This window comes from Gopherus evgoodei, chromosome 11 (genome assembly GCF_007399415.2).
Source record: "Gopherus evgoodei ecotype Sinaloan lineage chromosome 11, rGopEvg1_v1.p, whole genome shotgun sequence".
NCBI lineage: Eukaryota > Metazoa > Chordata > Testudines > Testudinidae > Gopherus > Gopherus evgoodei.
Genome location: NC_044332.1, coordinates 47,461,220 through 47,475,226, shown reverse-complemented (window position 1 = coordinate 47,475,226; position 14,007 = coordinate 47,461,220). Strand labels below are relative to the sequence as shown.

At 38.9% G+C, this 14,007-nt stretch overlaps 1 protein-coding gene across 5 annotated transcripts in view; it reads left to right on the top strand.

Moving 5' to 3' along the window:
* The window catches only part of TANK (TRAF family member associated NFKB activator), a 36,553-nt gene extending 23,267 nt beyond the window's left edge, over positions 1 to 13,286 (top strand). For all 5 annotated transcript variants that reach the window (XM_030580376.1, XM_030580375.1, XM_030580373.1 and 2 more), the window contains 4 exons: positions 640 to 716; positions 3,764 to 3,882; positions 6,120 to 6,706; positions 11,650 to 13,286. In XM_030580376.1, coding sequence (XP_030436236.1) covers positions 640 to 716; positions 3,764 to 3,882; positions 6,120 to 6,706; positions 11,650 to 11,814 — 948 coding nt within the window. In that variant the 3' untranslated portion in view covers positions 11,815 to 13,286. The remainder of the gene's footprint in view (positions 1 to 639; positions 717 to 3,763; positions 3,883 to 6,119; positions 6,707 to 11,649) is intronic.
* The last annotated feature ends 721 nt before the right edge of the window (positions 13,287 to 14,007 follow it).

Below are 14,007 nucleotides of genomic sequence, written 5' to 3'. Positions count from 1 at the left end.
AGGAGTCTGCACCTCCATTTGCAACATTTTAGGGGTCCATAACTGAAAAAAGGTTGAAAACTACAAGGGTAGCCTATATTTAGTGAAGAGTTTACAGTCCATGTAATATGAGTCTAATCCACAAGATGGTAGTCAAAGGTAACAACTTGTTTAAAAGCATGATAGAATACATATCAGCCTTTAATCTGCTTGTTGAAAATTTTAGATGATTTTTGGACTAAAATATGTCAGTTCATTAGAAATGAGCCTATGATCTGATACGTGATTAAAACTGAATCATAATACACTACAACTTCTGTGCATTAGCTTCCTTACCTATAAAGAGGAGGATAATGTTTACCCACATATTAAAGTCCTGTGAGAGTCTCAAATGAAAACGTCTGTATAAGGGCAATATAGCAGAATTACTAAATTTGTACTAGAAGGGGTTTTAAATCAAAGAATGAAGAATGAGATTTCTTGTACTTGTGTTTTGTTTTCTAAATGGCTTCTTGGGCTACATGCAAGATCAGTTGATTCTGCTGATGTTGAAGAATGTTGAGACATTTGTTAGTCTACCTTTGTGTTAAATCCATGTAAATGTAAGAATTGAAATTAGTACACCAAAACAAACTCCCTAATCCCATGTTTTACTTTAAGATTAAACATACGAAGATTGCTCCAGCTAGACAGGATTTATCTCCAGGGATCCCTGGTATTTTAACTGTGCATGAAAGGTAAATAATTTTGCAGCATTTTTGTAAACAATTTTTAATGTTCACATTTGCTAAAAAGTAATAAGGTCAGCTGCTTCCCTCCCTTTTCATAATACAGAAAGAACAAAAAAGGGCCCAGAAGCCAGTGTAGGGAGGGGAGCAGAGCGAGTGTGGCATGTGGACACATAGCTGGTGTTCAGTGGGTATTCAGGGATATATTAGGAGGAAGAAAAAACAGCCACTTGATGCAGCAGGGGTTTAAGCTCCATAGGAAATAGCTATGGATGTTAGTGCTGGTTATTGTATGAGCTTTAACTTCTTTTGGGGGAATGTGCAGCCATGCTGGAATAACTAGTGGCAGCACAGGAGGGCAGTGCTGCCAGGAGAGGGCTCAACAGTTTGTACAAGGGACTAATCCTTCTATTTTAGGGTTCCAAATCTGAGTGTTCAGGGCCAGGTTTAGCTATGGAGCCTCTGCCCACAATGCAGAGGAAGCCTTGTGATCCCTGTATAATCAAGAGAAGGGCATCACAGAGGTGTATGACACTGAACCTCACTGTATTTAATGAGCGAGTATTGCCCTTCTGTATGTTTTATGGTGAAGGGAATTGACTAGAGCCTTTAGTAGTAGGTCTTCACTTTTCACAGGAGACTACGCCAGGTTTTTACCAGCCTTTGCTGAATGATTATTTAGAGGGAGATTCTTAAAGGTGTCACATGAGATGAAAAAAATGGGATTGTGGGTTTTTTTTGTTTGCTACTTTATTTTTTCCTGAAGCTCATCTGAAGTGCCTTTTTTTTTTTTTTTTTAAAATTATTCCCTCTTCCCTACCCTCCAAATTTTTTATTTATTTATTTTTTTTTAACATTAAAATTCAGCTCTTGTATGCCCAGTTCTTCTTGCAAGGCTATGCATGACTGGAGAACTTGCAGGATCATGATATGGCATTGGAGAGAAGCAAGTGAAATCTGATTGAATAAAATATCAGTGGTATCAGACTATTTAAAGCTTTTGAGTGGGGTTTTGGTGTGTTTAACTACTAACAAACTGAAACACCTGAGAAACCTTTGGAACATATACTAAAACCACTCTCATCAGCTGTCCTCATTCTTCTGAGTGAGTTCCTAATCCACATCTTTGGGGCCTCCAAAGGACACCTCCAGCAAAATGAGGAAGGCAGTACTTAATAGACCAAACTGTTACAGGATGAATAAACACACTGAAAGAAAAACCTTTTTACAAAAGCAACAACAAAACCCTGTGGCATAAAGGAGCAAAATAAGGCATGAGTCCTGTGTCTCTCTCCCCTACCCCACCCCAAATCTTCAGTTCACCTTTAACTAAGGCCATGGCTACACTTACAGTTCTGCAGCGCTGGTAGTTACAGCTGTGTTTGTACAGCTGTGTAGGGCCAGCGCTGCAGTGTGGTCACACTGACGGCTACCAGCGCTGCAGTGTGGCCACATTTGCAGCGCTGTTGGGAGTGGTGCATTGTGGGCAGCTATCCCAGCATTCAAGTGGCTGCAACGTGCTTTTCAAAAGAGGGGGGTGGGGTGGAATGTGACAGGGAGCGTGGAGGAGACAGACAGAATGGATTTTTGGAGTTGACACTGTTCTCAGCTCCCTGCCTTGCAAGTTCTAAGGACTGGAAGACACACAGTGCCTACCTTCAATCATTTTAAAAGTTCTGACCCCTTCGCCCACCCCTCTCTCATTCACTAAATGCAAATTATGTACTCCTAAATAGCCGTCAGACCAGATAAGCATCTGCTCAACATGGACTTCCCCCTCCCCCTCTGCCGTGTGAGCGTGCTGTTTCTCTCTTCAAGCAAACAGCTGTGAACATTCCAAAGTAATTCCCCTGCCTGCCTCCGCTCGCTCAGCAAATAGGAGCTGTGTTTGTTTTTTAAATAAGCAGTTAGTCTGAACTCCGAGCTCTCCCTTTCTTCCGGTTTGTTGTGGACAGGAATTCTGGGATACCTCCTTATACCAGGGAGTTGCAGCGCTGGCCGTGCTTTGCAACTGTGGCCACATCCTAAGTTGCAGCGCTGTAACCCCCTCACCAGCGTTGCAACTCTCTAGTGTAGCCATGGCCTAAAAATCATTTTTGCAAGATCTAAGAACTTATGCTTTATTGGTCTGTGTGGTCTAATGTGCCTCAAATCAAGTATTTGTGATTCATAAGTAAGCAGAATAATGTACCATTTTTTCAAGAAGCCAAAAACTGCACTTGTATGAAGAGCTATTTTTCCCATTCTTAGTGTGATTTACTAAGTATTTGACAGCCATTTAGGAACCTGTGAAAGGTCCTTAGGGAAACAAAGCAAGAGGGGAAAAAAGCTAGGATTTGGATTATGCAGAAGGGAATAGCAGCTGAGGCTATGTCTAAGCTACACAGCTTTTAGTGGCATGGCTGTGTCGCTACAGCTATACCGCTAAAAGTCATGCTGTGTAGCCGCTGTTTGTCGGGTCTCTTGCCAACAAAAAACTTCCACCCCCAACAAGCAGTGCTTGCATTGTAGGCAGGAGCAATGCGCTGTTCACAGTGGTGCTTGTCGCCAGCAAAATTTTGTCTTTTAAGCGTTTTCAAGGGAACAGCTGCTTTTGCATAGCATATATCCTTTCCTGCATGGACTAAAGTCCACAGCAAAAATGGGAAATAATGTATGTTCGCAACAGCATTTGCTAATTTCTCTGGACTGGCCATCACATGAACACAGAAGCACTATACTTGCCTAGGATATGTTGGAGAGAATTCAGTGAAACATGAAAGGTCTGTGGCTCAGATTTCCTTTCAATCTCTGGCCTATAAAAGTTTATTGCTCCATTCCATCATTTCCATGCAGGGGGCCTATGCATGTGATATATGACCAAATAGCTACATATTTCATCATGTTTGACTCCTTTATTCTCTTCCATTTGCTTTTGCAAAGTTGAATGTGTGTGTGCATGCCTTAAGTAGAAGACTATCTCTCTGGCTTACAGTTGTAGAGTATTATTTTTTTAATTCAAGGTCATGAAAGAGCTGAACTCACTGACACTTTGATTTAAAATATTGAACTTTTAGGGAAGATCTAGAGATGGTTTTCCAGGAGATGAAGGAAGAGTGTCATCGAATATGCACATTAGCAAGAAAGCAAACAGACCAACTCAGTAAACTTAACATAAAGAGAGAACCTGTAAATGGTAACATATTACTTTAGCTCTTATTGTGATTCAACTGTTTGAAAGCTTTGCTTTATATTTGAAAATACTGTAAATTACACATACATTGAAAGTACTTCTACTGTTTACCATCTGCTTCTTTCAAGTCTGCTTGCATGGTGCTCTGCAGTTCACTAAGAAAATGCACCACGAGTTTTGGAATTGTATGAGGAACATTCCAAATTACATGGGTAAGAGGTAGTCACCATGTAACTGACTTTCAAGGTTCTTTTTTGTCCCTTGAAGTAGATCATTGGCTCTCACTCAGAGCATGCTGGGGCATCAGACTAAGTGACAGCATTTTTTGTTTTTTATTCAGCTCTGTTTATAAAAATGCCCATTATGAATATTTCCAGCCTCACATTTGACACACAAGGCTGCTGGATTGTGGAGCTGGCATGTGGAGAGGTAAAGGACTTTAAGACAAAGTGCCTTGTGCAGACTTTTGAAACACTTTTTTTTTTTTTTTTAAATTATACAGACTAAAAGTTCAACTCTCACCGAAATCAATGGAAAAACCTGATTTCAGTGAGAACTGGACTAGGTCCTACGAGCCTGATCCTGCTAACACTTATATTGGATATAGTGCATAATACTAGAAGTAGTTTCATTAGTTTTTACATGCTAATAAGACAGCAGGATCAGGTTCTGATATGGTTTTATAGACCACTTTTCAAACCCTCACATCCCTGCAGATGTCTCCAGTACATATTGGTAAACTATATGTTACAACTTCACATGAAGTAATGGACCACTACCTCTTATTTCAAGTGATTAAAGGGGAAAAAAGGGTAGATGAGAGTTGATCTTTTATGATGTGCCAGATGTGCCCCTCTTATCTCTGATTTGTGGCACTCAGCAAGTTATTCCAAAGTTGATGTTTTGTCTTTTCTTAGGGCAAGTACAATGAAGTGCTTGCTGATCATGACTGTGATATATTAATAACATGACTTGTAGTCCTAATAAGATGTACACTGGACTCTCTTAAAACTTGTATTCACTAACTGTTAAATGGTAACCATGTTGGTGGTGGTTTCCCATAAACAATTGAAAAGATAAAATTTTAATAGTACCCACTTGTGGCTGTACTCAGCTGAATTCAATATGTACAAGTATCTACTTAGTTTAGCTAAATCTGGACATCAAATACTGAAAAGAAAATACTGAATGAGTCTAAAGTTTTATGCTCCTAAATCCATATTTTAATACATAAATAAGGGACCTGATATTACAGAGTTCTGGATATCTGTCAAGCTGCTTCTAGTTAATTAATTAGTGCCTGTAAAATTGATTTATGTGGTGTTTTTTGACACTACATTATTATTGTGTATTGTTTATTCTATACAAACAATACTATGTCCCTTTTTCGCATGAAAAGATTCTCTGCCTCATTCAAGAAGAGACCAGGTGGGTGAGGTAATTTCTTTTATTGGACCAACTCTGTTGGTGAGAGAGACAAGCTTTTGACTACACTGAGCTCTTCCCCAGACCTGAAGAAGAGCTCTGAGGAGCCGAAAAGCAGAAGTTGGCCTCATAAAAAGATATTACCTCACCCACTTTCTCTCTCTCTCATATCCTGGGACCAACATGACTACAACTAGTTTAGAAGGGGCAAATTCACCATGAGATTGGAGTGATTTCAGGAGAAATTTGCATACATGAAATACATAGTAAAACTATTCCCCAGTTTGATTAGAAGTAATATGTAGATTGCAGTTTGAGAACTACAAATAATATTGAGAGCTCTCAAACACAGAGGAAGACAATCCCTACTGTGAAGATCTATTCACTTCAAATGCTTTGGGACTACAGTGCCTAGCACACTGTTGGCACTCCATAAAACAATATCTTGAATTGCAGCTTCTATTTGTGCCAGAACACTTTAATAAATGTACGTGAATGTGTGTTGAAAATATGGGGCAAATAAGTTTTTTTGTTTGTTTGTTTGTTGGTTTTTTTTTAACAAAACCTAAGAGGGATAGAATTGTTAGAATAAGTTAATCAAGCTCTGTTATTTCACATCCTGTTTTTTTGCACTGGGGCTATCATTCTTGAATGGGGGGAGCATCCCTCAAATTATTGACTTCAGGAAAATACTCTAAAAAAGAATCAAGAAAAATAACTGATCCACACATTTTGTGCTTTAACAATTCTTTGAACTATTATTTTCATAGATGTCATCTGACAGTTTCCTTTCCCCCCTCCCCTCCTTTTTACAGAAATTCCATTTTCCATGCCTATTCAGTGTACTGATAAAACTGATGAACAAGCAGAAGAACTTTTAAAACCTCGGGTTAAAACAGATATAAATAGAGGTGTATCATGCATAACATCTATCACAGCAAGAGGAGTGGGCCAAGATGAGGAAGACAACTCTGTGGAATCACTTTCTAAATTTAGTGTCAAGTTTCCACCTACAGACAATGACTCTACTTTCTTACAGAGCACTCCAGATAAACCAACAGTTCCTTGTACTGCAATAGCTGAAAATATGCCTCCAGATCATCATTTTTACATGGATCCAGAAGACCATATTATGAACCTGAGTAAATTGGAATGTAACTCATTAGAAACTCATGGAGTTGACCACATAACCTCAGCTATGCAAAACCTAACTCCACTTGACAAAACAAAACCCCCAAGCCATACAGCCATGCTCAAACAGAATACTCAGGACAAAACACCATATTTGAAAACAGCAGACATTGGTACCAAACTTGTACATCCATACACAAATCAAGATGATACTGAAGTAAATTTTCTCTCTTCAGAGGCCATTGGGAGGGCTATCAGAGGACCTCAGCAGGTATCTTTATATTGATATTGTATGTTTTAAAGATTAGTATTTCATTTAAACAGGTGCTATGCAAAGGTCTTTCAGGCAGGAATGAAACCTATATGAATCACGCCATTTTTATGGTGAACATTTGATTTTATGTAGATCTGCTTTCTGACACTGAATTTGCATATATTAACTACATTTTCAGTGAAATAATGGAGGGATTTAAATTTAGATGCTTGCACAAATTTCACTTCAGGAAGATTTAAGTAACTGTTTCTGTATCCATTGCAAAAGTGATTTTAATCACAACTATCCAAAAAATATTTTTACCCAAGTATTTATTCCATAGAATCAAATATAATGTGCATCACTGTAATTTTTTAAAATGTACAACTGCACATGTGGGCATATGTGCTCTTTTTAAAAATACCAGATAATTCAGTGTACTTCCTGGTGGGGAGGGGCAGAAATCTATCTTTAGATCTAATAAGGGACAAACACAGAACAACTTAAAAGGGATAAATTATTTTAAAAGTACTTGTAGAATAGGAAAATATGTATTTCCACAAATAGTCATAAATGGAAACCTAAAGAAATACAGGTAAATGTATATCTACTTTAAGTAGACACTTGGTTTGATTTTCAGTATCTCTGAAAATAAGGCCCTTTAGCCAAATTCAGCAAAACAATTATGTGCATAAGTCCCATTGAGTGTTCTGCTGAATCAACCTTTGGGTAACATCCTGGCCTCATTGAAGTCAATGGCAAAACTTCCATTGACTTTAATAGGGCCAGGATTTCACTTTTTTGTCTGTCTTTGTCATTGGAGGGAGCATCATCCAAAGGCTAGAGCAGATATTGATATTTAGGATTTTTGTATTTTCTTCTTAGCTCTTCCAGTTACTCCCTTAGACTTTGGGCAAATTGCCTTAACTGCCCTGTGACTCAACTTTGCCTTTAAAATAAGGAAGAGAGGAGCTATGAGGCTAAAATAACATTTATCTTGCATCTGAAGATCTCTAGAGCTACAGGTGAATTATTATTAAAACTGACCCAGACTAGTTCTGCTGTCTACCTTAGTATTAAATTTAATGTTCTGACAATTTTTGGCAGAGAATCTGAGATTTGTAGTCTGCTTTACATAATTTTATTTTTTTAAATTACCATAGATTCATTGTTATATTTTAGAGAGATTGCTTGTGCTATGGTGATTTTAATTTTATCCTGAATTATTAATTACGTGCTCTTTTTATTGTACTTTATTTTCATCCAAATTCTCAGTTATAGTTGTGACTGAGTAAAAGCAATTAAACAACTTATTTTATTACAAGTAGACTTCCTGTGGATCTATGAAACATTCATTCTGTTACTTGTTACTTTTTTTTCCTTTTTCTCTATTATCTCTCCTGCTTGTTCTTTTACTAGCCAGTCTATGAATTCATTTTTCAATAGATGGCACCCTGCATTATATATTACAGCAAGTGAAACAGCTGGTATGTGATTACATGTTGATAGGGAAGTATGCAGCTTTAAGAAATGCAGGAGAGTTGGTGGACAAGAGCAAAGGGTTAGATAATTGATATTTGTACAAAATAAGGAAATGACTTTAGTTTGAGGGTATCATTTTAGAATGTAAATGACCAGTACTACAGCTCTATGGGGAGATTTTAATATTGAATGCTACATTTCAAAAGAGAACTGGCAATAGAAAATAGTTTCAATATTTATAAGTCATATCCATGTAGCAAAATAGAACATAAGGACAGTGATTAAAATGTTGCATCTTATCCAGAAGTTTATTTGACAGAAGCCAATATTACTTTAGGATCCATTAAATATACATCTATGTATATTTACGTAATCTACATCACCTTTATTTAACTGCTTCCAAAATGTTTTCATGTGTTTTTTTGTTTTGGGTGAATTGAATTGATTGGTTGTCTTTTTACTGATTTATAGGGTCAAAGATTTGCTCTTAGCCGAGTTCAAGTGCTGAAGTATCATCCACTTAGATGAATACAACTCCTTTACGCTGTATTCACATTGGTAAAACTTGGACATGTAATTCTCTCCACTGGGTGTAGCTGCAGCAGTTGTGCTCTAGTTTAGTTTAGACAGTCCCAGAGCTCTTTTACCATCTTGTCACATAGGGACTAGTAATAAAAATCCAAGCCCTGTTGATACTTATTCCCTTTCGTTACCCATTCCCGTGCCCTATCTATAGTTGCTATTGGTGGAGCTCCAACAGTGGTGAATTACAGGATGGATTTTTTTCTCCTAGTGTAGACTAGGACTTTGTCATATTTACTACATATGTTAACTTATAAGATGGAACAACCCCTTAAAATACAATATATTTGGTGACAATGAACCTTTGGAGCTGCTGCACTCAGTTTAGGTGGTAAATTTTAGCTCTTTCCTGCTTTGTGAATATTAAACAGAAAACTCAGTGCTGTTTCCTTAGGATACAGGGCTGCACAGAGATTTTTGGAGGCCTGGGACAAAAATCTGAAACAGTCGTCCCCCTCCCCCCCAAAAAAGGGAGGTGCAAAAACACTGAGAGGAGGCTGCAGGGGTTGGGTGTGGAGAGTGAGCCTACTCCACACTTACTGCATGGCAGTGACTCCTGTCCTGCGGGGCTGGGCCAAGCTAACCACTCTGGGCATTGTGAGCTGCTACACAGGGTCACAGCGCCAAACCTGAATGGCACTGCAACCCCATGCACCTGGTCACAATGTCACTCGGTTTAGGGGCTCCCTGCAAACAGACCCTTTTCCTTTCCTCTCCTCTCCTCTCTTCCCTTTTCTCCATCTGGGTGGCCATGTTAGGATATAGTACCTCTTTGAAAACAATGTGAATGAAACATGTAGCTTATTAAAATAAACATGCATCTTACTGGAATGAAGACTTTACTGATTTATAGTTAACTGTACATATGTGCACACATTTACAACTATAAGGTTTGATTCTGAAAATATTAATTATTGATGCAGTGCTTTATTTAGTGGAACTGTCAACCCTAGTGTGGCCGCAATTCAGAAAACCATTTAAAATGCATAACTTTAAGCACATGAATAGTCCATTGACTGTAATGGCACTACTGTTGCTTGAAGATAGTTAGACAGGAGCTTAGGGTCCCAATTCAGCACAATGCTGAAGCATCTCCTTAAATCTGTCCCTATTCAGGGAAGCACATACATAAGTCCCCAAGAAGTCTGTGGTATTTAAGGGTTTTGAGGGACTGATACCTAAGTCTAGTAGTTACAGTTTGTAAGATTAGAACCTTACTTTGTCCCCAGTACATTTCAGCAAATTTTACAAGAACCTTTTTGGTCTCTTTAAATATCAGGCCTCTTTATATGGTTATTTTAAAATGCCAGTTTATTCAAGGTGGTTGCAAGTCAGTAACCACAAACACACACTTCTGTAGGAATGTTTACAAGTATGTTAGTGTCTAGACAGATTTCATATACAATTTACATCAGCTGCCCACTATCTACAATCAGTAGATTGTATTGCAGAAGGAAGTGATGTAATTACACTTAATTATTAATGAACAAGAGCCCCCTGAAATGCTAAACATTGTTTAGGAAGGGAATTAACTCCTAAAAGAAACTGCATCTGGTTTAGAAATAAGAATTAACCACTGTGCCCACGTCCAGACTAACCCGCGGCATCGGCGGGTTAAAATCAATTGCTCGGGGATCGATATATCGCGTCTAGTCTGGACGCGATGTATCGATCCCCGAGCGCGCTTACATCGATTCCGGAACTCCATCAACCCGAACGGAGTTCCGGAATCGACACGGAGAGCCGTGGACATCGATGCCGCGCAGTCCAGACTGGTGAGTACCTCGATTTTAGAAATTCGACTTCAGCTACGTTATTCACGTAGCTGAAGTTGCGTATCTAAAATCGATTTTAATACCCTAGTCTGGACGTGGCCTGTGAAAGCCAGGTTGGTAGAACAGTTTGTTGCCACTTGGAGGGTTAAGCACCTGCTTTTTAGCCTGGCAAAGTTTGGGAACATGAGAATTGAAGCTCCTTTTATGGGGATGGACAGCAAGAGACTTAACTTCAAGGGAAACTGCTTGCCTTTCTACTGCCAAAATACTCTTTCCCTTCTGTGCATACGTGAGGTTATAGTGAAAAGGTCTGCTGAAAAGACTGTAGAGTTCTCTCCTGTGCTGGTTCCCCTCCTGCCTCTTACTTGCTGCCATTCAATTTGAGTGCACTTTGGCTTATAACTTGATGCCAAGTAGGAAAAAGAAGCAGAGACTTGAACACCTCAGGCCACGCATGGTCTTAGTGATGAAGAAATCAGGGTTGCAAAGGAAGGTTAAGGATTAATTTAATTACTGTAATATTAGCAACCAATACAGAGGTAAAATTATAAGATTGCTTTCTGATTAAATTGAAAACTAGATATGTACCAATAGGGGGAATGTAAAATAAAATTTGCCTCATGTTAGTCTTATATAGGAAACCTGTGCTGTACTCTAATGTAAAATGTATATTGCTGAAAAGGGCAATATTATTTGTGCAAGAATGTTTATACGGTATCTCAGTACAGAGACTACAAATGCCATGGTTTAGTTTCCTACAGTGAAATATTTGAGGAGTCCATAAAAAGCCTTAGTATTTATTACACTGACATTGTTGACAAAGGAAGCTTCAGTTGATTATCATGAGTGTTGTAAAATCTGACTTGTATTTGATGAAGTGTTTGCACATGTAAATGTATAAAAGTTTAGTTTCCTTCTGATTCTTTTACTTTGCTAAAATGTGAAGTCTTTTCTTGATTTTGATGTAATGAGAACCAGAAATGCCATTTTTGTTGTTGATATATCAAGTACATACATACTCTTAACTAGTGCAAAACAAATGCTGGTAACTTTTTATATTTAGAACTGTATTCATTTTAAGCACAAGTAGTAATAACTTTTTTTTTTTTTGCCTTTTTTCAGCTCTTCTGGAAGCCAAATCAAACTCAAGATAATAACTTACTGGCACAAGGTTATACAGACTCAGAACTGAAGCAGTCTGGAATATGTGAATTCTGTCAAAAAGTTTTCCCACCATCTACTACATCCAGGGGGGATTTTCTCAGGCATCTTAATTCACACTTTTAAAGAACAATCAATGTATCCAGAAGAAAGCTGAATAAGACTTTGCAGAGATACTGGGTTGCACTTGTGTATATTTCATTTTTAATTCAAGTCTTAATTCTGAAATTAACATACATACTATGTTCATAATGATGTAACTGAAACTGTATTTCAGTTAAGTTCATTTCAAATTTTTAAAATTACATTTAACATTTGTAATTTTACACATTTAAATTACCCAGTAGAAAACTGTAATGCAGTTTCACTTCTTCAGTATGTCATATTGCAATATGAGCTTTGGGCCTGATCCTACAAACCTTTTCTTACACAAGTTATCTTCACCGGAGTAGTCCCACAATAATTGACTACTTGTGTGAGGTAAGGACTACTTGCATGAGTAAATGTTTGCAGAACTGGACCTTTGATCTGAGGAGATAAAGTGTGAGCAATCCTGTCAATTTTCCTCAGTACCGTATGGCCTGATCCTACTCCCACTGTAGTAAATAGGAGCAGGAACAGGCCCTAAGAACATTTGAAGAGTTCGGGAGGAATCTCCAATTTTGACTTAAGACAGGTTCAGTGTTGTATTTATATTGTAGATAAGGTCCTTGTAAAATCACTAGAGCTGCCAAGTAATAGGTATGTCATACTTAAGAAACAAGACATAAATGTATCTTACATCATTGGCAGAGATCAGTGTAATCAACAGTAAAACTATTTTAGTAAACAGATTTGTCTCAGATACAAAACAATACTCACTCTCTGGCTAAAATGAAGATTGCAATGGTATGTATCTTTGGCAGAGGTACACCATTAAATTGTTCATGTATATTGTTAGCATTCATAACTCATGGAAAATACTTATTCCTCTATGGGAGCTGATATGTGCTTTATAGAGAGAAGATGAGATGAACCAGCTTACACTTTCCCCTAACGCTAAAAGTTCAAAAGATAATTTAGCATTTCTTGTGGTTCCCTACTGGATGTTACTTAAAGGCTAGGGATTTTTTTTAAAATTGAACACAAGTCTTCAGACCAAAATACATGTGTCTCAAACTAGAAATCACTCTTAAACTATAATTTAAATTTTGATGGCTGTGTGTGTATTTTATGAATGCTAGATCAGCTAACTTGCATTTTGTTTTTTAAACAGTTGATGTGCAATGATCTCTTCCAGGAGAGCCTTCTGCACTTTCACTGGACAGTTCCAGTCTAGACCTAAGTCGTTATTAGCATTAATATATTTTCTGTAGCTACAGGTAAGTATGGCGCTAACTTCTCTCTGTTCAAAGATTTATTGGGTGATGGTAACCATTTTACAAAGCTAAAGGGAAATATAAATCTTGCATCATTTTTAGAACAACTGGAGAATGCTCCTACACTAAACATTTTTCTACAACTGTTTACTGTAGTTTTAAGTGCCTGCTGTGTATGTGACTAGCTGTTGGCTGATAATGTACTGTAATAAAGTGCAGGGTCCAGTGCTTGTCTGTTAATGGGACCTGGGGAGTGCCTTTGTTACTATAATAGCGTTAAAACTCCTTTTCCTACATAGCCCTGTGGGCGGAAAGGTCTGAGGCAAGCATGTCTTTGGGCGCAATGGGGTGTGTGAAGTTCCCCTCCTCGCTAGCGCTGAGAGGTGAGCGCTGCTCAGAGTGATACTTGGTGTGTTTGGGGGGAGAGAGATAGGGAATCGCACTCCAAAAGAGCTCGACCCTCAGCTGCCTTGTCCTCTGACCCGTGAAAAGCAAAACCCGCAGCTCACAATGGCAAGAGCTGAGCAAACTGCGATTTACCTTTTTACTCCCTGCCACCTTTTTTGCGCGTGCCTGTGTTTTTCCCCTCCAGCTCACCTGCTCCGAGCCGAAGAGTCCGCCCAGGGGGCAGAGCTCTCCTCTTTGCACAATAAGGGTGGCAGACGTGGAAACGCCCCTTCCCTTTCCCCGGGAGCTTGGGGGAAGGGGGGGGAGCCAAAGATGGTGAGTCCAAACCCACCGTGCCCATCACCCTCAGGGACTGACGCCGACGAGAGTCTCTGCATTTCAAACACTCCTGCTTGGTTAGCGCCTGAGGGGGCGCCACGTCCAGGGCAGTTAGCTGTGCCCGGCCCACAGCAAGGGGCTGCAAGAATCTATTTAACTCCCCTCCCCCAAAGCACCCCCGGGCGAGCTGTGAGCCCCTTAGAGCAGTGGGAGGTGAGGGCGCCGCTCTCATGCT